Below are 23,478 nucleotides of genomic sequence, written 5' to 3' on the forward strand. Positions count from 1 at the left end.
CCCCTTTTGTAGGCCTCCACTGCCAGTGGTCAAGCCTTTCACAGTCTGTGTAACACGCCCAAGATGCTGCCCTCGCTGGGTATGGCGTACATCATCTCTCATGCTCCCCACAACTCATCCCGACGGGTTTCACGCGGGGACACTGGGGCTGATGGCTCTGCTGGGACAGCCCTGGGAGGGGCCCAGACAAGGAGGCTGCTCCTCCTTGATTTGAGGCCTTCATTTGGGTCCCTGCCTGCCATTGTGCACCCACCCCTGTGCTCCTCTGGCCTTGTGCAGATAGGACTTGGACGGGCTGATGGCCCTGGGATGAGCCTGGGAGTAGCACGGCAGGGTATTACTTGGGCTCCCCCTCCTGCCACGGGCTCTCCGAGCTCCCTTGGGGGTGTGCAGAGGAGGTCTGTCACAAAACCTAACACTGATCGGCTCAACTGCCGCCACATCCTTTTCTGTCCTTAGGCACAGTCTCACCCCCTGCTCTTCCATCCAGAAAGCTCCTCCAAGGATCAGTGGACTGACCGCCTTAATCACAACTATCATTCTCCTTAAAACCTTGAAGTTTTTCCCCCTCACTTCAAACATAAAGTTAATATGGCCTTTTACAATTTAACGTATTCCTCAAGTTATTTCCCACTGAGTACCGCGATGACAGCTCCTAATTACAGGCCCAGGCAGCAGCTTCCACTGACTACCTGCTAAACACAAAAATGAACAACGCTGTCTTCTCCCCTGCTCATCTTCACCCTCGGGAGCAGCTTTCCATACACATCTGGCAGCCTCCCTTACTTCCTGAAAACTCTTGCTGTGCTGCTCAAAACCGTGAAAACTGTCATGCTCCTGCTGTAGCGACACCACTCCTCCTCATTCTGAGTAATACCATCCACTTCTTTGTATTCCCACCTGTCCACAGCCATCTGTTGCCTTTTATCTTGTAAACATTTTGGAAAAGCACCAATTTTTTTTTTTTTTTCCTCTGAATACCTCTTCTGAGCTCACTACAGTACAGCCCTAGAGTCCGTGACTATGGCTTGTAATGCCAATAGCAATACAGATTTTTTTAACCGATGAAAAATACCCAGTAGTTCAGCTCGTCTCAATTGTTTAAGACAAAGCTTTTGGCTAGAGCACAGGAAAGAAAATTTAAAACAGAACCCAACTACGGTGCCACCTTGATTATCAGCTATTTCTTCGTCAGCTCTTTGGATTTCTTCCTCTCCTCGGGAGTACCTATCAAGGTTTTCCTAATGAAAACAAACAAGAAAGATCAGTCACAAATATGCAGAAAACCTGACGTGGGCATATTTGGTGCCCATGTAGTAACAGTATCAAGGCACTCCGTATACACAAAAGATTAAGGTACAGGAGGAGAGAATCGGAACATCATTCGGGCACCCAGGATTAGTAACAAGAATTTCTGCGCTAAAATAGGGCTTAGTACATGCGATAGTTAAATACTCATCCAGATACAAAACTGAGTGGCTCGATTAATCACAGGTTAATAATCCAAGAGTGTGGCAGAACCCAAGAAAAAACAACTCCTAGCAGACAAGAAAAAATTCATATGGGCATTTGAGAGATGCTATACAAAGTACTATGGACAATTCCGGTTTCATTCAAAAAAAAAAAAAGAAATTCAGATCTAACCAAAAACCTGTGCAAGCAGGCTATGAAGATGTTTAAAAAATGAAGTGCCTGTCATTCAAAAAGACAGTGGAAGAACAGTTTAATAAAGCAAAACTCAGACAGAGGAAATACGATTGCTGTATATAATTTTCACATAAGTTCCTCTAGGGACAGAGGGCTACTTAAGCTCAGAGGCAAGGCTGGCAGAACAACAAACACAGATAAAGCAGACATCAATGCATTCAGTTTTTAGTCCAATTTGAAGTGAAAACCCAAGCCCCAAAACCGCTGTTTGTAAACAGTGTCCACTCAAAAATCATAAGGCAATTCAGAAGGCACGGTATAAGACACGTATTTCAGCGTATCGCTGCTATTTCATGGCTTCTGAAGAAGGTATTTCCTCCACCCTTAGAGCATATCTATATATGCTTAATATAACATAACAGTAAGATGTTAAATTATAATTAGAGAGCAAAACCAAATGCTATTGTAGATGACGCTATTCTTCGGAAGAAGTTATTTCAGCTAAATTAAAATTACAGCTCAATAATTTCCCTATGAGAAATACACTACTTATACAAAACCAGGAAAATAAATTAGTATCTACTTCTTCTGCATCCTGGAACACCCCAAGGTCTTCCATCATTCGCCGTCTACGCATCTTCTCCATGTCATCCATTTTTTGCAAGACTGCTTCTGCAGTACTAAGACAAAAAGTTGACATGTAAGAGCAAAGATAGGCAAGTACAAAAAAAATAACAACATCTCAAACACTACACATAATCAGTAGGACATTTTAAAAAAGTATGCACAAAGCAAGAGTCATGGACAACTTTTTAAACACTACTTAAAAATTAGGTCAAATGTTTACTTTTTTTTAAAGAGATTTAAGAACAAGTGTTTGAGGATTTGCAAATATACACTGTTTTCAGGTTTATTTTCCCCTCTTGCTGAACACAGTAAAAAAATGTTGTAGTAGGAAAAAAAGAATTCTGAAGATCATAGTAAGATAACAGGAAGAACTATGGCAGTTTTTAATAACACTTAAGTTGCTCTGCATGATTGCATTAAGTCATTTTCAGTTCACAGCCTTCCTCAGACAACAGGTTGCTTATTCTTCTCTTAACTGTAATTTAAGTTTCATGCTGGTTTTCCATGACTTTATATGCTGGAATAAACATCCCACTGCTGTTACACTTTGCAAACCTTTCAGAAAACAATGTCAATTGGGGCTTCACAAAGAGAATTAAGCCATGGACAGACAGGCAGAAACACTAGGGCTACTTCACTTTGGCTGTATTCAACTTTCCTCGGTATCTTAACTCAAGCGAGCATTATAAAATTATTCGTAAGCATGGAAGACATGTTAATTAAAAGTGAAGGCGCTTCTGACACTAAAAAAAATTGATTTACAGGGCAAGTTAAATCTACCAAAAGTCACAACGTAAAGCAGGTCTTTTGGTTCACAAGACAACACACAAACCCACCCAGCCCATACATAAAAGATCCTCTAGTACGAAGATCTCTCTGCAACTGGCAATCCCAAAACAAAGAGACCAGTGGCCACTTTAAACATTGGCTGTGCCCAAATTCTTTACACATGAAGCACCTTCCAAATACATCCTCCTGCACACACTCTCAGACCTGGAAGTCTGTTAACAGCCACAAGCACCTACTTCTGAAAAACTCGGGTTGAACACCTTGGCTGCGAAGTACAAAGGCCCACACCTTACAGAAGCCAATACACGAACAACAACTACAGGACATACCAGCGCAGGCAGAGGAGCAAGGAAGAGGAGCTACCTGATCAACGGCAACGGAATGTTAGCAGAGGTTGCCAACAACATCCTGCAAGTTCCGAGCCGGGCAACCCTGGTGGGACTCTACTATGGCGGGCACCTGCAGCACAGCAGTTATCACAAGGACGTCGTGTATACAGAGGGGCATGTAGGGAAGTCTCAGCCTAACCGCTGAATGCATTTAGCTCTTGCTGCCAGGAATAACAATACCTTTTTCTGTTGTCAAAAGAAGAAGAAAGTCCCTAGCCAGTATTATGCCATAGCACAAAGGCTTGCTAATAAGGTTCATTTTAGTAGCTTTGCAAGATGATGAAAAAAAAACCACTTACTTTGTTATCAGTTTGTCAAACAAAACAGATTGATTTGTAGTGGTGTAACGACTTCGTCGAAGTCTGCAGCTTCGGCGGACCTCCAAATCCCCATTTGCTTCACGGACTTGTTCTGCAGCTTTTGCATCAGCTCTGCTCTTCAGCGTTCTGGTGACTAAAATGCATCCATATATAAAATATTTTGAGACAGAAGATGTGTTATTCCCTTTATTTCACCGTTACTCTAGTACAATGTAACAAAATCTGCAGGGGATTGATTTTTTCTTTAAATACTGAATTAGAACTTATTCTCATGACCACTGCATTCAACTTAAAATTACTTATGTTTAAACTACCTACTTACAAGCATGACTTGCACGACAACTTTTTAATAGACTGGAAAGCCAATCTGATGAAAACAAACACACAACTTTTGTTCCATGTAGGGGGCAAGTTTATTCCAGTTACTTCTTTCTGGAAAAGCGAAAACCAACAAATACCTCTCTCTAAGGTGTTTCTACTCCATTCATGTAAACTTGTATCTAATAGGTTTTTTAAAAAATTGTCTACGTGGGAAGTCTCTTCTTAAGATGCATGTTTTTAGTACGCTGTTTAAGCATGCATCACTTTCATTTTCTGCATCATGACGCAAAAGCTCTACAAGATAACAAATGTCTCAAGATAAACTCCTCAATACCAAACAACTCAAACACTTGCCTGCTTTAAACAGAGATCTGCCCAGTATTTACCACACAGCATCCTTTGCCACGGTTCCGTTACTTGCATCATTAAAACAGTCAGGAGAGGTCAGTGAGAAAGTAGTGCACAATTAGAACTTGAATTACCACACACAAAGTGCATTTCAGGCCTTCACCCTGCTGGGGTACTCAGCACGGCAATTCGGTCCCAAGGTAAATCGCTGAACTTCAGCGACACTTCCCCGTGTCAGTGGGTTTGTGCGCCTCATGACTGAATTCCTTTTCAACTCCCATATATTATAATACTGCAATATTCCCTCCTATTTGCAACAACGGTTTTCAATTAATTTGTGTCCTGCAGACTCCAGAAAATCCACGTCACAAAGAAACCTGAGCTAAGGAACAGATTCTCTAGTGCCTAAGAGCAGCCTAGAATTCACACTGCATTCTCCCCACGCCCAAAGGAATTGATAGCATATCCTCCTATTTGCACCTACCTCTTCTCATAAACCTCATAGGAAATTCACTGTCTTTGAGAGATCTGCTCTCACCACTGCACCTGATTTTGGCTGATGAGCTCAGAAGTTTTGGGGGCCAAGTTAAATGGAGTGACCAAAAGCAACCCTTCTCGGGAAACAGGCTAAAAAGGAATCCTCGGGAGTTACCACTACTTACCTTCTTTATATTCTTCTTCTTTTGGGTCTGATTTTGGCTTTGCCAACTGCCTACATTAAGAAAGAAGGCAGAGGAGAGAAGGGAGAAAAGAATTATTGTATAGAATTGTATAGACTATATAGGATAATATTGTATAGAATCACTGCATAGAACTATTGTATTGTATTGTATTGTATTGTATCGTATTGTTCCCCATCAAGACTAGGGAACCGACCAAGTTTATAATCCAGTGCTCCACATCATGCAAAGAAAAGCCTGTGGACCACACGGAGGATTCAGATCCCAAGTCTGCTGCGTACCACAGGCAGGCAGTTCTATAAGGACATAACTTTCATAACCTGCTAACCTTGAAGTCTCAACGGTGCAAACAACATCTCAGTAACTAAACTGGAGGAGAGATCTCAAAGGAGTTGGGAAAAGATGCTTGGTTTTTATACAAGCACAAGACTTTGACTAAGAAGAGTGATTCTAGTTCTAACGTACTGGCCCGGATATTAACGTAATCGTATTCCCCCACAGATTTTTGGCTGTAGATTTATCATGACATGACTCGTCGGGCATGCTTTCACTTTTCCTTTTAGTTCTAGGACTTGAACAGAGATTGGACACCTACAAATACAGTACCTCGTAAAGTGTCTTCGACTGACATTTTCACTTAATATTTCCATGCTTTTGTCAAAGCTAGAGTCTGAACAAGGCGGCATGTTTTTTCTCATTGATCTTAAACAGTGTCCATTGAAGCATTCAATTTTGCCAGCGGAAAATTCCTAGGGAAAGAAGAATGTATTTATCTGAACCGTGTATGTTAAGCTAAGAAGGAAATTCTCCCTCATTTACGCAAGTTTATTCTCGAACTCTCCTGACTTCATACTGGTGCAACTAATGGCAGGTAAGCCTTGAACCACTTCGGCACCAAGAAGTAGCTCTCAGAAAAAAAAAAAAAACAACCAACAAACCAACAAACCAGCTTTCAAAGCTAAAGCTCCCCTCCACCACGCTTTTCTTGTGGACAACTTAATATCCTTTGAAAAAATTACTGCGGCAAAGCCTTTCATATAAACTTTCATGGAAAAACAAAACCCTTTTATTTCAGAATTGGCTCAGAGGAGCAGTCAAGCTTGACCTTGCATGTCCTGGGATTCAAGTGTAGTTAGGAGAGTTTTGCTCCTACCTCCGTTCCATTTGGAAGGACATTCAAAGATTTCCTTCAGGAGGATGGCATTTATCCACGGGAAACCAAAGAGAACTCAAGCTTTGCGACTACACCAGGCGGCAGGACCAGTTCCCTTTGGAAGAATTTTACGCTGTTTTCATCTCCAACGACAGGAGGATGGTGAGTGCCTGAGGCGCCATCCCCGTGCGGCGAGTCGGGGCTGCGGGGACGGCGGCCCAGGGCGGGGGAGGCGGGGGACCAGGCCCTTAGGCCGCGGCCCGACACAGGTGAGATGGGGGCCCGGGAGCTTTAGCCACGGCCCGACGCAGGCGAGATGGGGGCCCGGGAGCTTTAGCCACGGCCCGACGCAGGCGAGATGGGGGCCCGGGAGCTTTAGCCACGGCCCGACGCAGGCGAGCCGGGGGCCCGGGAGCTTTAGCCACGGCCCGACGCAGGTGAGCCGGGGGCCTGGGTGTTTTAGCCATGGCCCGACGCAGGCGAGATGGGACCCGGGAGCTTTAGCCATGGCCCGACGCGGGCGAGATGGGGGCCCGGGAGCTTTAGCCACGGCCCGACGCAGGCGAGATGGGGGCCCGGGAGCTTTAGCCACGGCCCGACACGGGCGAGCCGGGGGCCCGGGTGCTTTCGCCGCGGCCCGACGCGGGCGAGCCGGGGCCCCGGGTGCTTTGGCCGTGGCCCGACGCGGGCGAGCCGGGGCCCCGGGTGCTTTGGCCGCGGCCCGACGCGGGCGAGCCGGGGGCCCAGGTGCTTTGGCTGCGGCCCGACGCGGGCGAGCCGGGGGCCCAGGCCTTTAGACCGCAGCCCCCCAGGCCTTTAGACCGCAGCCCCCCCTGTAAGGGAGATGTGGTCCAAAACCCTCTTGCCGCTCGTTTTGGCTCAGAGGCGTGCAAACCACACCATGTAAGGTCTTTCAGTTATCTGATGCATTCAGGACCATGGGAAGAGGCACAATGTCCCTGTGAGCTGTGGGGGAATTCTTCCCTGGAATCTGTCAGTTTAGGAGAACGGTGACGTTCTGTGGCCCAGGATAGCGTCTCCAACTTCATGCTCCTGAAAGATAGAAACTAGAGAAAATTTTCTGACCGCAGCACAGATGTAAGCGGATAAAGTGAACAGGTTAGCAAAGAACTAACAAGTTAACCCCAAATCAATGTGTATTAATCTGAAAGGTTTTATTAACTTCAGGTTTATTCACTTTGTAACTTTCAGATTCCGCTCTGGAAGCAGAAATCGGGACAGGGAGATGAGCCTGTTGTCTGGGTAAGGCATTCCGTTCTCTCTCAGTAATCCTGGGTGCGTGCTTCTGTAGTTGGTATCTGCAGGATCAGAGGTGGGCAGTCTCAGCCATCTTTACTGTAACAAACTGTTCCATCTGAACATCAGGAAACGCTTTTTACTGTGAGGGCGATGGAGCGCGGGAGCGGGTTGCCCAGAGAGACTGTGGAGTCTCCATCCTTGGAGATATTTAGAAGCCGTCCGGACTTGGTCCCGGTGAGCTGGCTCTGGATGCCCCTGCTCGAGCAGGGGGGGCTGGATCAGATGACCTCCAGAGGTCCCTTGCAACCTCAAGTATTCTATAGTTTTGTATTAAAATTTAGTATTCCTTTACACCAGATTAATAAAGAGCCTAAATCTGGTGCTCTTTTTACCATTCAGTAAAATGTACAGGTGACAAACATTGGCCAGAGTACATAGCAGATTTGTGAAGATTGCCATCTGGATATTGTTGAGGCTACCAGCTTTGTAGAATTTGAAGTAGATGTCTGTACTTGTAAGAAGTAGGTGTGTGAAAATATCCATGTAGGCCTGACAGAGGGTAGAAAAATATAAGCATTATCTGTATTCAGGTGTCAGCAATTAAACTGACCCATAAATGGTAGCTTTGGAGTGTCATTTGATCAATGAATGCAATTCAGTGATTGCTACAAACCACTACAAGGTGGGGGGTTTTTTCAAATATGTATCGTTACAGAGTTCTTTCAGTTATCTGGCTCTGGGAAAAAACCTCTATTTCTTGTGGCAATTTCTGTTCCTGAAACTCTGCAAAACAGTCTGCAGACTTCTGAAGTTCTGTGATTTCCAAATCATTCATTCGCTCCCCAGATATTGGCATATTTGTAGTACAAAAAGGGTTTAGTTTAAAAAGAGATCCAAGTGTTGTGAAGGTGATCTAAGAAGGAATAGGAGAGTCGAGAAAGGCCACCGCAGAATGCGGATTTCTCATAAAAACTCATGGATCAGAAGGTGTTTTGACTTTGATGTTTCAGTGGATCGTAGGCTATGTAAAGCTTGTAGTTAATTTTTCTTATACTCGGTAACGTATTCTTCTAAATACCGTAGCATATGGTTGTATGTGTATATCGGCCTGGCAAAATAGCTTGCCTAAGATCTTTTTCATTCCAATCCCTTTGTGTTTAGGATTCTTTAATACTGAAAGTGTCAAAAGACAGTGCTTCAAACTCTTTTTGTGAGTGGATTTAATGTAAGCTTTAGTAAGCTGTTAACAGGTACCTTCAGTTACCTTGAAAAAGTGTGATCTAGTACCCACAGGCATTTTTTCCCAGGTTCAAGAGCTACTACAGGAATTTGTCTTACTCCTGCGCTCCTCTTGATCTGAGGCCGTTTGCTGCTTTTTCATTTGCATGCTGTTTTTTCAGCAGCTAAATGCTCGGCACTCAAATTCACAGGCCATGTTACTGCAACGGGTACCGCTTCTCTTATTAAGAGAGATCACTAGATAATGTTAATGTTAAGCTATGATCATATATTGTTGTGAGCTTTTATCTAGGACTGGGTCTAAGACAAAAATGCTGCTTCCACTCAACTTTTGTGTTTTGGCGTGGTTCACAAAAGAGATTTTCTATTTTCTTAGGAGTAGCATACACTTTAGTTTAGCTGTCCAGACTTAAATCAAAGGGCGCTGCAAAGGAATGGGGAGAATACCGAGACTTCTTGAAAGGCGAGGCGGGCATTAGGAAATCTCTCTCCTGGTGCCAGAAATGTTACAGGCTTAATACTTCAAGGACAGAAAGCAGGGTGTAGAGAAAGGCTCTGTAGCTTCTGCTTTTAGGAAGCATTCTTTCTTCACTGCCTTTGCCAGTTTCTCATTAACAGCTGTTTACCTAATTGCCCTTACCCTTCTTCCCAGGACTACCATGTTATCCTACTTCATGTTTCCAGCGGGGAGCAGAACTTCGTTTATGATCTTGACACAGTGTTGCCGTTTCCGTGTCCTTTTGACTTATACAGCGTCTCCGGAGGCCTTTAGGTTGGATGACAGCCTTCACCCAGAATTTCACAGGTGATGACCTAAGTACAAAGACCACAGATGTTATTTCATGAAATCAAAGTTGAAGTTTTCTTTGTGGATGCGTAGCGACAGAGGTTTTTTGCCATACTCCAGCAAAATAAATGCACTGTGTTATTTTTCTAAAGCTCTTTACCTTCGGCATCAACAGCCCTTTTCTTTCGTACTGTAGTTTCTTGTTAACTAGTTAAGTGCTTGGCACAATGTTGCTGACTTATGTATTTCATGAAATTAGTGCTCTTTGTTGGGAGGAAAGGGCTCGTGTTCCAAGTGACTAATGTGGTATTGTATGCACGCATCTTTTGATACAATTTTGCATTACTGCTTAGGAAAATCAGAATGATTCGAGCAGGTTTGTACTTGAAGACATTTGCCTCGGACAGATCTCACATGAAAGATGCAAATGGAAAATGGCAGAAACCTCCTCCTTCATACCCTTGCATTGAAACGGCAGGTAAGCTGCCAGAGCTCCTTTATCCTGCTTACAGTGTTGAATGACATAGTCCAAGATGCACACAAGAAATGAATGTGCTTCCACAACCTGTGGCCAGAAGCACATCCAGCTAGTTGTCATGGTTTAACCCTGGCTGGCAACTAAGCCCCACGCCGCCCCTCACTCACTCCCCCCGTGGTGGGATGGGGGAGACAACTGGAAGGGTAAAAGTGAGAAAACGCGTGGGTTGAGATAGAGACAGTTTAATAGGTAAAGCAAAAGCCGCGCATGCAAGCAAAGCAAAACAAGGAATTCATTCACTACTTCCCAGCAGCAGGCAGGTGTTCAGCCATCTCCAGGAAAGCAGGGCTCCCTCACACATAATGGCTACTTGGAAAGACAAACACCATCACTCTGAACATGCCCCCCTTCCTCCTTCTTCCCCCAGCTTGATATGCTGAGCATGATGTCGTATGGTGTGGGATATCCCTTTGGTCAGTTGGGGTCAGCTGTCCCGGCTGTGTCCCCTCCCAGCTCCTTGCCCCAGCCTACTCGCTGGTGGGGTGGGGTGAGGAGCAGAAAAGGCCTTGACTCTGTGTAAGCACTGCTCAGCAAAAACAAAAACATCCCTGTGTCATCTACACTGTCCTCAGCACAAATCCAAAACATAGCCCCATACTAGCTACTATGAAGAAAATTAACTCTATCCCATCCAAAACCAGCACACTGGCTTATTATTTCATCTGGAGAAAGATAGGGCTATGAAGCATTTGGTACTTCCTTTTCTGAACACGTAAAGTCTAGCATGCCTCCTGGCATTTACCATTATCAAACATTAATTACTGAGCTTCATAAACTGAGCAGAGAATGAGAGGTAAGTAATACTTTTCTCTCCTTACAGGGGAGAAGCAGGGAACTGAAGCAAAGAGGCCAAGTAACTTGCCTGGGGCTCACAAAGTGAATTTTTAACACACTGATTATACCACACTTCAGCTGGCAGGTCCCATCCTGCCAGAGCAGGTTGTTTTGACAGGAGGAAGTTTTCAGGCTCCGCTCAGCGTGCTAGGTTTGCTTGCATGAGATGTTTGAGGTTTCTCTACCAGGTGGACAGACCTGAGGACCTTCAAGGCAAACTGGCAGGTCAGCAAATATTTCCCCAAGCCTTAAGCCTCTTTGAAGTGATAGTCTAGATAATGGCCTCTGGACCAAGCAGAGAGAGAAGTAAACACTTGTGATCTATACTGTAGAGCTGCTTAAACCATTCTTATCACACAGCATTTCAGCTGCTTCTAACCATGTGTTTGGCAAGCTGGCTGACATTTGCCGTGTGTGTGTGTGTGTTCTCTCACTTTCTTCCCAGATGGAGAAAACTGTGGTGAAGTTTTGCTTTGAAAGAGTTTTCGTGTTATTGCTCTGCACATTTGGTTCTGTTGCTTTTTTAACAATGCAGTACTGCTATGTGTTTATGTTACAGGAGACAGGGTCAAAGAAACATGTGTTGTGTTTAGGTCCAAGTTTATGGTGGTTTGAAGTCGCTGGGAAGTTAATTCTCAGTCTTTGCTCTGGCTTCTAAGGAAGCTTGGGGTTTCACACTAGAGTAGAAATGAATTACAAATGTGGGCAGGAGCACAGATGTAGCCTTCATTGTGAAGCTTTAGGTGTTTTCTAGACAATCCAAGAATAAATTCTCTGTCTTTGTCCTTAGCTCCAGTAAAGGTTTATACAAAGGTGGTGTAGCAAGTGGAGAATGCCTGGACTGCAGTGGATGGTTCACTGTTAGCTGGAGCCTCCTAGGTGCTGAAGCCCTTTATTCTTGTGATAGCTGAGAGCTAATGAAAGTGGGAGGAATGTATATCAGGCCAGACCAGGAAGGTGAAAACTTCTACTCCAATCAAAATAGTAGAAAACCTTACTTGCAGACAGTAAGTTACAGAATGCCTCAAACAGTTGCACATGTGTACAGGTGCCTCTGGCTGTGGGGAATGACTCTCTAGCTGCAAACCCTTGTAACTCTCCCCTTATCTGTCTTGCCTGACCAAGCTTTACCTCACTGATGCGCAGCAGCCACATGGTCTCAAGCAACCTCCAGATTGCCTCTGTGATGTTAAGAGATAGTGAAAGACACACAGATCTTCAATTTCTCCCATGCTTTATTTCTTTGCTCTGTACCTTGCCATGCTGAAAGGAACATCCATAGGTCATCCAGTCCAACCCCTGCTCAAAACAGGGGTTCCTTAGGGCTCTGTCCAGTCTCACCTTGAACACCTCCAGGGATGGAGATTCCACCATCTCTCTGGGCAGTCTGTTCCAATATTTGACCACTGTCATGGTTTTTAAAAAAAAAAAAAAAATTCCTCATACCTCATTGGAATTTCCCATGTTCCAACTTCCATTCTTGGCTTCTCGTCCTGTTGCCAGGCTCTTCCGAGAAGGCTCTGGCTCCATCTTGTCTGTGTCCTCTGATCAGGTAGATGTAGACAGCAGAGAGATCTCCCCTGCATCTTCTGGGCTTAAGACTGAACAGGCCCAGTTCTCTCAGCCTCTCATTGAATATCATGTTGTCCCGCCCCAACCAACGTGATGTTCCTCTTCTGGGCTCACTCCAGTATGTCATTGTTTTGGGGTTTTTTTGTACTGAGGAGCCCCAGACTGGACACAGTCTTCCAGCTCTGGGCTGATGTGCGCTGGTCTCCTGGTCAGCTGCCTGAATGTTGCAGATGAAAGGAACTGGTTACCCTGCACCCACGGGAGGTGGAAGGTCATTCACTAGGTAGCTTCAAGACCTGCATCAGAACAGGAACAGATTGTAACAGATCTAGGATGTTTAGTTCAAGTTGTCTTTCATTCGGTACCACTTTCTCCAGCTTTGTTTTTTGTCTTCCCTGTATTCACTTGAGGTATCTTACAATGATGCGTGCTTCAACGTGCACAATGCTGTAAGTCAGCGAGGGCTCTGGGTTTAACTGTGGTGGAACAATCACGTGCTTTAACTTTCCGCTGACTCGAAGCCCTATGCTTCAGTGACGCAATTCCGTAGATGGGCACGTGTCCTGCAGGCCAACATACAGGGTTAGAAAACAATGCTGTCAACAAGTGGAACTGTTAATTCCCCTCCTTTAGAGACTGGTAAAGTAATTTTAAACTTGATGGAAAACTGGGTGGCAGACCTTTTGTTATCATAAAAGAGCTTGGGGCATTAATGTTCCACTGCAGATAACTGTTTTCTCCCTGTTGTTTCACTTAGACAAGAGTACTCTGCTTTCCATGTTAATTTGTCTTTGCGCAAGATTAAATTGCTTACATGGTTAATGTTAGAGGTGACTGCAATTTAATGGCTGAGAGAATTTACATATTGCAAGCTTGTATAATAGCCACAGCACCTGAGGAGGACTGCAAGTGGAATGTAAATCTTTAAAAATAAAAAAAATTCTGCTGCTCTTGACCATGTATAAATGCTACATAAAGGGTGCTCCTCCTTGCTTTTGTGGAGAAATCGTCATGGTTTGTCAACTGCAGCATCCAGATGTCTCTTCTGTAAATTCTGCTGTTTGTCACTCTTCCTCTGCTTCAGGAAGAGGACTTTGTGGTGTTCTCACAAAAATGTTGCTGAGCTGTTTCCTAAAGCTGCAAGGTCTACCATAACATGCATGGCATTCAGATACAGCCCATGAGTTAAGAAGAGTGGCACAGAGAAGACTGTTAGCTCCTGAATTGAATACAAGGGGAGAGATCTCACTAGGTTTTTTCCTGTGGATAGCTCTCATACTGCTTCAGTGCCAGCTGCTGACCAGTTCTTAGACCATCCGCTCTTCACAGGAATATTCCCGTTTGCTTTGCTGAAACAATTTTTCCTTTCATTAAACTTCTCTGATGGACTGTGTTATGCTCTGCCCCGATCCTTCTGAATTTCAGAGAGTATTTCACTTCCTACAGACATTGTGACAGCAACTTCCAAGCTGTTAGCAGCAGCAGCAGCTGTGTTTGTAACTCTACTGGAAGAATGCCCTTTGGGCTTCTTCACCATTCACAGAACAGTTTTATGAAATTCTCATTCTGCTATGCTCGGTGCACATAAAGCAGGGAATTCTTTATCTTTCAAATCTTGAACTAGATGAAGAATCACATTAATTTTACAACAAAAGCATCTGGGAGGAGAAGACAAGTTGGGAACTGGAAAACAGGCTTACCAGCCTACCAGCAAGCAAGAGCTGTTAGCCACTACTAACTGTTCTTGAGCTACACAGCAAATTGCTGGGCTTGTGCCGCTTTAAATCCCCACATAGTCAGGCAGAAATTGGCCCTGTTCTGCCAGACTCACTTCAGCAGTAGGAAGATGCTTGGCTGGATGTAAGGATTTTCAACGTGCAGAGCCCGAACAGGCTAACGCGAAAAGGATGAGGGGCCAGACCTCGGAAGTGCTGAGAGCTGGGCTTGGGCAAATCACAAAGCTGTGCCACGGTGTAGGTGTGGTGCAACCAGAGGGCTTTGGGGGCTGGATTATGGCTGGGACTGCTGGGTCTGGTATTCCCAAACACCATCTTCCCTTCCTCGTATGACGCTGTCCATAACGGTAAGCCTAATTGCACAGGCTTTTTGCAGCTGAAGCAAACTCCATTCTATGGATTTTATAATCCATTCATCAGAGCCCACTCTTGTTTGGTTCTTAATCCTTAAATGCGCACGTGAATCATCCATGTTAAAATAAATACTTAAATACAGCATGAAAGCTATAACAGTAAATCCAATGGCTCTCCCACTCTGTTCTTTAAACTCATTTTCTTCCTGTTTTCTTTTAATGGGCATTTAAAAAGATGATTTGCACAGATGGTCAGTGAGAACATAAAACAACAAGCCCATGGATGTTTGCAGTCAGAGCTGAATAGGCTGAGGAATCGGGAACCTCTGATCAGCACGGTGCTGAGTCAGCAAAGCTCGTACCCAGCCAGCTCCAGAAAAAGGATGTACAAGGCACCTGAACCCAAAACTGCACACCCGCACTTCCCACTGAGCTCTCTGGGATCCACGAACGGGACAGAATGGTTTCTACCTCTCCCGTGGGGGTCAGAGCAGATCACGCTCCTGGCAAAGAGCAGTCACGGTTACTCTTCTCTTGAAACTAGGGCAGTTAACCTTTTCCCCCTCTGACTTCATTCCGTGGTTCAGGATGCAAAAATAAAAAGCGTTTGCCCCTAAATTTGTGCCCTTCTCTGCCTGAGCATCCCTCTAGGCTACGGGCCGGGTTACGTCAGGCATTTCCTCCGGTCTCCATATTCTGGCCTTGCAGCGGGCCGGGCCACGTACAGCAAGGACAAAGTTTGGGGCTGGAGGGAAAGCAAATACGGAGCAAATACTGCGGTGTGGGGAGTAACAAAGCGTAGGTTTGCCAAGGGGCAAATCGCTTCCGAGAGACACAAAGCAACTTCCAATTCTGACTGCTGCTCTCATCCAGCTCCTCTGTAGCCAGTGCAAGAGCTGACTCAGTTGACTTTGGTTCAGAACTTAATGGGGGAATATCTCCCTGCTTTTGAGTAATCAGATTTGTGTGAATGCAGGAAGGCTACAAGCACCTGTTGCGCTGCAGTTCCTCATGCTGGTTGTTATTTGCACTTCAGTTCTCTGATGCTACTCGACCCTTCTAGGCTGCTGTTGCAGGGAAAAATCTTATTCTTTCCCACACATACTAATTTCTAATGACTAAGGATGCTTACTGATCCGGTAATCTGATTATTGCCGTGGGCAGAGAGAGGGATCGGGGCAAAAGCAGTATTTCAGAGACTGGAAATAGATGTTTTCATAGCACCGTACAATTTGCAGAATCTTGCCGGACTGCTGCTTGTCAAGTGTGCTGTGAACTCTTCGCTATTTTGAACCGAACTGTTGGAGGGGGTTTTGGGGGCATTTTCTTGATAGATGTATACCTGTGCCACAGAAGCTGCATCAGGAACTTAAATTTATTTCTCTTTTCTGGTCCTTTTTTAGACTCCAAGATGAACTTGGATGATTTCATCAGTATGAATCCCAAAGTGGGATGGGGCTCAGTGTTTCCCCTTCCGGACTTTGTGCATCGATTTGGCAGACAGACTGATTACAGCTATTCCTTGGAAGGACAGTGAAGTGAACAAAGAAGTTCTCCCCGCTTCTGTTTTGAGTGGGTGTGTTTTGTTTTGCTGCTCATACATTGTATTTATAGTTCACATTTCCTTACATGGAATAAGTATTTGGGGGAATAGAATACCCAATCAGAAATATCATGAACTGAATAAAAACTTTTGATTATGTAAGAATGAACTTGGTTTTTAATATATCAAATCAAAGGCATCAAACCGTAAGCATATTAGTTCTCCATCTACTGTGACCCAAACTGAAAAGAGCATTTGCATGCTGTAAGAAAAGCTTTTGGAAAAATAATATGCATAAAATGCTGAACACAGAAAAAGGGGAAATGAGACTATATTGAAAACTGCATCACTTACTTACAAGTCACTGACAGCTTGGAGGCAAACCGTCTTGGACATTTATGGATCAGCGACCCCACATCTAAAGCACAAGGAGAGGGAATATTGACCATCAAGACACACAAGAGAACAGCACGTCCATGCACTCAGGTAGAAATGTTCAGAACCTTCCCCCACGCCATGACCCCAAAACTGTTATCACACAGGACTTTAATAAGCAGACACGGAAAAGATCATTCTGAACGTTTTGCAACAGGCTCGGGATTTCTAAAAATTAGAAAACATAAAAATACTGGATTTGACACTGTGGAATTCTTGACTAGACCTCAGCTTGACAGGTAAAGAGAAACTGATCACCAAAGTAAAGATTAGCCGTAGCCCACCTACAAGTGACTGTGCCTTGGCTGTATTTATTATGTGCAAACAGATGAATTAGACCCCGTTTATACGCACTTGGTGCTTTACAAGTTCCAGTTTCATAAAGCTGGAAAAAATCCTGAACTCCAACTTGAGAAGACAATCTGACTTCAAAGATACATGACTATTCTTTAAGTTAAGACTCTTCTGAAGTCACATCCAAACAAAAGGGTCACCACTGTCAATCATAAGTAGATGAAAACAACCACCAAAATTTAATCCTTTCCCTCAGACTACAGAGAAACAAACCGGGGAGAGCTCAAGGATAGCAATAAGACCAAGTAAAATGCTACAGAGCGCTCAGCAAAGCAAAAGCCACAAGAAACGGTCTTTTCGGTACATTAGGAACACAATGAATCCTAACAACAGTACAAAGTCCATTATTTGATAGAAATTCTTCAGTACCGAGAAATCTACAGAAGCCAGAACTGTTCAATACACAGCTCTAACAGTCTCCAGTGATACACTGGTACGCAGTGACAAATACTGTCAAGTCCAATAATAACCAAGAGTGATAAATGACAGCAATTCAGGCTAGCCACCAGCACACTGGATCCAGCTACAGCACGGCCAGGTCATCAAGGGTGTTGCAAGAGAGGAAATAATCCAGAAGAGAGTCCTACGAAACATTAAGAGAGCACAGGAGTATGCCTCACACAGAAAAGCTCCCCCTCAAACTGCTGTGTTTCACAAAGACAAGTTTGGGGACAATCACAGTATACACACACATTCCCCAAATGCGATAGCAGAGGGCTTTTCCGTCTAGCAAAGGTAAAAGAGCCACTAGCCTGAAGTTAAAAGCAAATCATTTCAGTTACAAAAAATGGCATCTACTTCTAATCGGCTTAGGGGAATTCATTTACCACCACAAGTGAAATAGACTGCCTGGCTGGCAATATTTAAAGACAGCAACAAAAGGGTTTTCTAGAGGATGCGTGCTCGCTCAAAGAGGTCCCAATTCAGGGCACTCCTATAGTTTGCATCATGCAGGTTGTTCTAAACAGGGTTCCTCTAAGTATCCACAAGCTTTCTTTTTTTGCCCGAAATCCTTCTAAGCAAAAACAAACAACCACCAGACTGCTGGTCAAAACCAACAGCACCGCTTTTCAAATCCCTCTCTCATTCCTCCGTTTAAGGGACTATTTGTTTTCACGTAACGAGTTTCGTAACAAAATCCACTTTTTCTTTATACAACGTTTATATGCACTTTGACATCCCCAACGTGCTCTCTGCACATCTCCCTCTTACAAATAAGTGGCATCTATCCCAGCTTGCAGACCAAGAGACAGCTCAGCCTTCGCTGTTCTACGTGACGCTTTGTGCAAAGTCAACTTCGCCACCCTCCAGCTGCCTAGTTAACCTACCAGCAAGCCCGAGCAGCAGCTCACAAATAAAGCACAAGTACCTACCAGATAGCCTTCACTCCTGCAGATACTCTGAGCCCTTTTAGGGATCCAGAACTGCCTCCGTTACGCGGTTTATGGAAGTCGGTGTCGATCTCCAGTGCCGCACATCCTGATCTAGGGGAGAGCCGAGCGTCAGAAGGCACCCCAAGACCCCGGCACCCCCAGAAGAGTAAACCAGACATCCTCCCCAACTTTGCCTGCGCATACACCACCGTACGGCTCCTCCACGCTCGCCCCCGCGCTGCAACGCCGCGGGATGCGAGACAACTCCGGAGCCAGAACTTCATGGCTCGCTGGCTGCCGTCAGCCTGTCCCTCAGTCCGTCAGCCCGAGCGCCAGCAGCCCGGGGACACCGGGGGGGAGCTCGCCGGCTCCTCCGGGCGCACCGGCATTCAACTTCTCGACTCCGCGACCGACCAGCCACACCGATCGTCCCCGCCCTGCGGCGAGCAAAGCCGCGCACAGGCTCCCGGCGTCACGGCTGGCACCGGGCGGAGGACGGAAGCACGGCGACAGGACACGGCCCTCGGACCCGCAGGGGCTCGACCCCGCCGCGGGCCGGGCAGCGGGGGGCGCGCAGCGGCCCGCTTCCAAGTTACGCCCCGGCGCTCCCCCCGCCCGGCCTCCCCCCGCCCGCCCGCGGCCCCGCCGCCCCCGGCAGCCGATGCCCCCCGGCCGCGGGGACAGCGCCGGCCGCTCGCCCGCCGCCGCCAGACAATGGGGAGGCGGGCGGGGCGCGGCCGGCCCACCGCGCCCACCCCGCGGGCGGCAGCGGGGCGGCCGCCCCCGCCGGGCCCGGCTCGGCCCGCCCGCCCCCGCCGGCCGGGAGCCGCCCTCGCCCCGGGGAGGCGCGGGGCGCCGGGCGCGCCGGCGCTGCCCCGTCCCCGCCGGGAGAGCACCTGGCCCGCTCCCCGGGGGGCAGCGGGGGCGGGCGGGGGGCACGCCTCCCCGGGGGGGTCGCCCGCCCGCCTCCCGGCGCCGAGAGCCCCTCTCCGCCCGCGCCAGAGGCGGCGGGAGACGCGAGCCCCTACCTGACGGCGCCGCTCCGCCTCGCCCCCTCAGCCCGCGCCGCCCGCCTGCCTGCCCGCCTGCCGCCTTCGCTCACGGCCGCGCCGCCATCTTGCGCTTCGCAAACTACTGCACTTCTTTTGGGGCGGGGGGGCGGCGGGTGAGCCGGGAACTCCCAACGCCGCCGGCCGCCCGGGCCCTCGCCTCGCCGCCGCCCGCAGCGCCCACTCGCATCCTCCCGGCGCCTCGCTGCCCCGGGGCGGGTGCGCGGGGAGGCCGGGCAGCGGCGGCCGGTGCCTCAGCCTCCCTGGCAGGGAGCGGGGGCGGAGCCGCTCCGCCGCCGCCCCGCCCGTCAGGCGGCGGACACCCGCCGGAGGGCGGCCCGGCCCCGCCGAGGCAGCGGCCGGCCGCGGGGGGCTGCCCCGGCGCCGCAGCCCGGGGGCCGCCGGCGCCTCCTCGCCCCTCGGCCAGGCGAGCTGCCGGCGCGCAGCGGCCGCGGCACGGAGACGCGGGGGCGGCGGGCCGGGAGCGCCGGCGGGCCGGGAGCGCCGGCGGGCAGCGGCGCCCGCACAGCCCGCTCCTCCGCCCACAGAGCCGGGCTCCGCGACAGAGCCGCTCCTCCGCCCACAGAGCCGGGCTCCGCGACAGAGCCCCCCGCCACGCAGCCAGGCGGGCGCGGAGGACGGCGGCGTCTCCAGCCGCGCCAGGGCTTCTCCTCCGACGCCAGCCCCGAGTTTCCCCTCGGGCGCCCCGAGCTGTCGCCGAGGGAGGACGTTGCCGCGGGGTCCAGAGCCCCAAACCGGCGGCGAGGGAGCACAGAAGGGACGGCTCTGAGGGAAAATACCAACCCCCGCCCCCTTTTTTTTAGTAGCTACAGAACTTGGAGAAAGGGGACCTCTCCCTTTGGTACCTACCCAGGTACTGCAGGCAATATTTACTTCTAACTCCCACTGCGTACTACTTAAAAATGTTGCGTTTTCGACACACTGTTTCTGTCATCACTGCTTGCGTTTTGGTTCAGACACCATCAGACGACTGGATTCCCTGAGAGAGGCGTGTAAAGATGCGGCTTGTGGGAGCTGTTAGGAGTTAACCGTTAGCAGTTGGTCATGGAAGATCAAGACTTACAGAGCTGTAACGAAGAAGCCCCCAAACCCCTAGAGGTGCAGCGTCCTGTGGAGACCAGTGACAGCAAGGAGTTCGACCAGCGCTTTGAAGAGCAAAAGTCGATCCCAGGAATGCCTCTGGTTCCACACTGCCGCTCTGGTTCAGTTTTTCAGTCAGCCATCTTGGGCAACGCGGTCACCAAACCACCCCCACCGTCCCCTCGAAAATGGGTAAGAGCAGCCAAGGGGGAGATCAAGGACGTTAAGTCCTGTATTCCATTCTAATACACATTAAAATGTGAATTTTCGGTACAACTTTTCGTCCTCCTCCTGGCCTTTGCCATATCACCAATACACCAAGCGCGGAGTAAGCTGCTCACGTGCAGTTCTTATTCCAAAGTCCTAAGACGCATGCTGGGTTTTCGGTGTAAGGTGGTTAATGATCAAAATGATTCTGTGACTAAACTGGAGCAGACAAAACCCCCTAAAAGGATGATTCATTTTTTTATTAATACCCATCCAAACAATACAGAGAAAAGAAAAAATTCTGCATAGTACACAACTGTTTGGACAAACACTAGAAAGAAACAGAAACAGAAAACAAACATACATAAGAAACAAACCACACACAGAGGGATTGCACAGTTGGGCATTCAGCATCACCAGACACTGTGTATGTGAGGTGACATAACACAACAGCAGCGTATCGTGCCACACATTTTATTGCAACTCATATAAAATTTTATTCTCATAAAACTAAACTTCGCCTATCTTATTCTCAGCTTTTTAAAAATAACTATCAAATTAACTGAGAGACAGTTGCTGCTTTGAAGAGGCATACATCTTCAAAACGGGGCATCGCTTTGCTTTGATATATTTAATATATTGAAAGGGCTAAACCTCTGACAATACCTGACTCAGATAGTTTTAGTTATCTGCTGAGACAGATATTTCGAAGAATGTGACTCCTTGTCTGGCACGATTAAAACAGACCCTGAGCAAGCGTGTTAGGCTTCCTGTGTAAAACACTGATAACGTAGACTCAGGACCCCCGTGCTGAGATAAGCACTCAGGGAGCTGGTCTCCTAGCATTCCAAGGCCAAAGGACTGATGAGCTAATTCGAATGACCATAAATGGACAAAGGAAGCCCAAAAGTTCAACTAGCGGACAAGTGAAGAAGACTATTGGAGACCACCAGAGGACCCCTGAAGACCACCAAAGAGGATGACTACGCCTGCGGATTAGACATTTGCATATGTTAATGAGTTCCAAGAAATCTCATGTTTTTGTAGATGAATTCCCAGAAATCATATGAATATGGATAACTTGATAGTATAAAATCTCTGGAAGTTTGCCAAATCGTTGGAGCACTCATGGTGGAACGATCCCCAGTGCTGCCCAGCGCTGTAATAAAGAATGCCTGCTTAATAGTAACTTTGTTGCTATTGAGTTTTATTTTGGGAACTTTCTGAAGACTCCGTTTCCTCTTGAGGAGAGGTTCGGACTTTGAAGAATAGTATCTGCGAGTTTTTGTATCAATATCACCAAAAATATATTCACTTTTTTGTAATAAACACATATATTTCTCTCCAGGTAACTAGGAAACTATGTACAATTTAATTCAACTACAAGCCCCCTGACCCGCAACTAACAATTTATATTAAAATGCAATTCTCCAGTATCAACAAGATTGTCATTATTACAAGCAAGACTCAACTTTGCCTTGGAAAGTTACAGTAGTAAACCTTGCTTTGTTTCAAGTTAGGGTTTTTTGACAGGCAAAAATATGCCATAGCTGAAGTTCTTATGTTTGTGGAAAGAGTGTTTCTCCCACATACTTTCTCGAGGTTGTTAATTCTACAAAAGCCACCTGAGGTGCTATCAGGTAATTAGAAAAAAATTACCTCTGAACTGCATTAAGAGGTTTCTAAAGGGTTTACTTTTCATATACCAAAAATATATTCATAGGATGAAAATATCAAAAGCAGTTAAAGGACGTTATTTGAGCTTTCTTCATAAATTTTAAGATCTATTTGTTTCAAATATGTACAAATATATATATGTAGAAGTAATCTTTACTAAACAACAGCATGCCATGAAAACATTACAGAGTAGAAGTCAAGACGCTGAAATCAAGTATCACTGAGCATAACTGAAGGCTGTGATTTCTTTCTTCATTTCCTAGTAAGACAAAAAGACAAACTAGCAGTCAGCGTGAATAAAGGCTCAAGAACCCTGTTTATTTCTTCATAAAAAGAATAAAGAACCTGTACATACATACAATCGTTAGTAATATTTGGCAAATACATGTGCTACCACCATCACAATGTTTTTCTATACCCACTAGCTTCAAACGCATCCTCACGCATCCAAAAGAGAGAGTAGCCTAGAGAGACCGTATAGATCTGTGTCAAGAGACTACGGGTCTGTATCAACGGTGGTTTCAACAATTAGAAAGAGGAGACAGCTCCTGAAAAGCCACAACTGAAAGCTGGAAATGTTATTTCCTGCGCTCTGAGTAACTACTTGTTAAAGCCTCCCTCTCCATACAGCAGAGCTTGCTCCTGACGGACTTGCACAGTCATAGGACTCATCATAGGAGATATTTTTTTGTTAAAGCTAAAGGTAGAAGTAGAAACAAGTAGAAATCAAGTCCGTTTCCATTTAAGCATTCACAGTGAAGTCACAAAAGCTCACAAGCCCTGAGGTAACATAAATAAAGTCATTCTCATGCTAAAACACAGCACTATACTAGGGGGGAGAAGGGTGCAGTTTTCAGGAATGGCCTCCCTGAATCCCAATAATCCTCACTGTTGCACAGTCAGAACGGAGCGTCCGTTCTAACTCTTTATCAGGTGTGGAAGAAGCGATCGAGACGGCCAGGGCCAAAGAGAAGAGGCTTCCTCTTTTTTAAGGCCAGACTGAGAGGCATAAAGAATTTTCGCTGTTCTCAGACCCAAGCATCTCAAAGACAAATGGATTCGAGGATCTTGACTCTGAAGACAGAATGGCCAGCCTGTCTAAATGGGCTCAATGCTGGGAATGCCCGACCGGGACCCCGGGTGCCT

At 46.8% G+C, this 23,478-nt stretch overlaps 3 protein-coding genes across 3 annotated transcripts in view; 1 reads left to right on the forward strand and 2 right to left on the reverse strand.

Annotated features, from left to right (window-relative positions):
- Positions 1 to 6,297, reverse strand: part of LOC142592947 (ATPase family AAA domain-containing protein 2-like) — a 31,062-nt gene extending 24,765 nt beyond the window's left edge. The window contains exons 1-6 of the mRNA XM_075705707.1: positions 6,184 to 6,297; positions 5,728 to 5,870; positions 5,104 to 5,153; positions 3,752 to 3,905; positions 2,231 to 2,327; positions 1,166 to 1,241 (exon numbers count right to left, since the gene is read on the reverse strand). Of these exons, the coding sequence (XP_075561822.1) occupies positions 1,166 to 1,241; positions 2,231 to 2,327; positions 3,752 to 3,905; positions 5,104 to 5,153; positions 5,728 to 5,819 (469 nt within the window). The 5' untranslated portion in view covers positions 5,820 to 5,870; positions 6,184 to 6,297. The remainder of the gene's footprint in view (positions 1 to 1,165; positions 1,242 to 2,230; positions 2,328 to 3,751; positions 3,906 to 5,103; positions 5,154 to 5,727; positions 5,871 to 6,183) is intronic.
- Positions 5,986 to 16,160, forward strand: LOC142592891 (protein N-terminal glutamine amidohydrolase-like). Its single transcript, XM_075705079.1, is given in 7 exon segments — positions 5,986 to 5,992; positions 6,258 to 6,436; positions 7,487 to 7,537; positions 9,426 to 9,530; positions 9,532 to 9,578; positions 9,914 to 10,038; positions 15,997 to 16,160. Coding segments are annotated over 7 exon segments (648 nt in total). The 3' UTR covers positions 16,131 to 16,160.
- A 6,190-nt stretch (positions 16,161 to 22,350) lies between these two features.
- Positions 22,351 to 23,478, reverse strand: part of LOC142593017 (ATPase family AAA domain-containing protein 2-like) — a 31,034-nt gene continuing 29,906 nt past the window's right edge. Inside the window, exon 28 of the mRNA XM_075706157.1 lies at positions 22,351 to 22,591. Within this exon, the coding sequence (XP_075562272.1) occupies positions 22,550 to 22,591 (42 nt within the window). The 3' untranslated portion in view covers positions 22,351 to 22,549. The remainder of the gene's footprint in view (positions 22,592 to 23,478) is intronic.

The sequence above is a fragment of the Pelecanus crispus genome, chromosome 2 (genome assembly GCF_030463565.1).
Source record: "Pelecanus crispus isolate bPelCri1 chromosome 2, bPelCri1.pri, whole genome shotgun sequence".
NCBI lineage: Eukaryota > Metazoa > Chordata > Aves > Pelecaniformes > Pelecanidae > Pelecanus > Pelecanus crispus.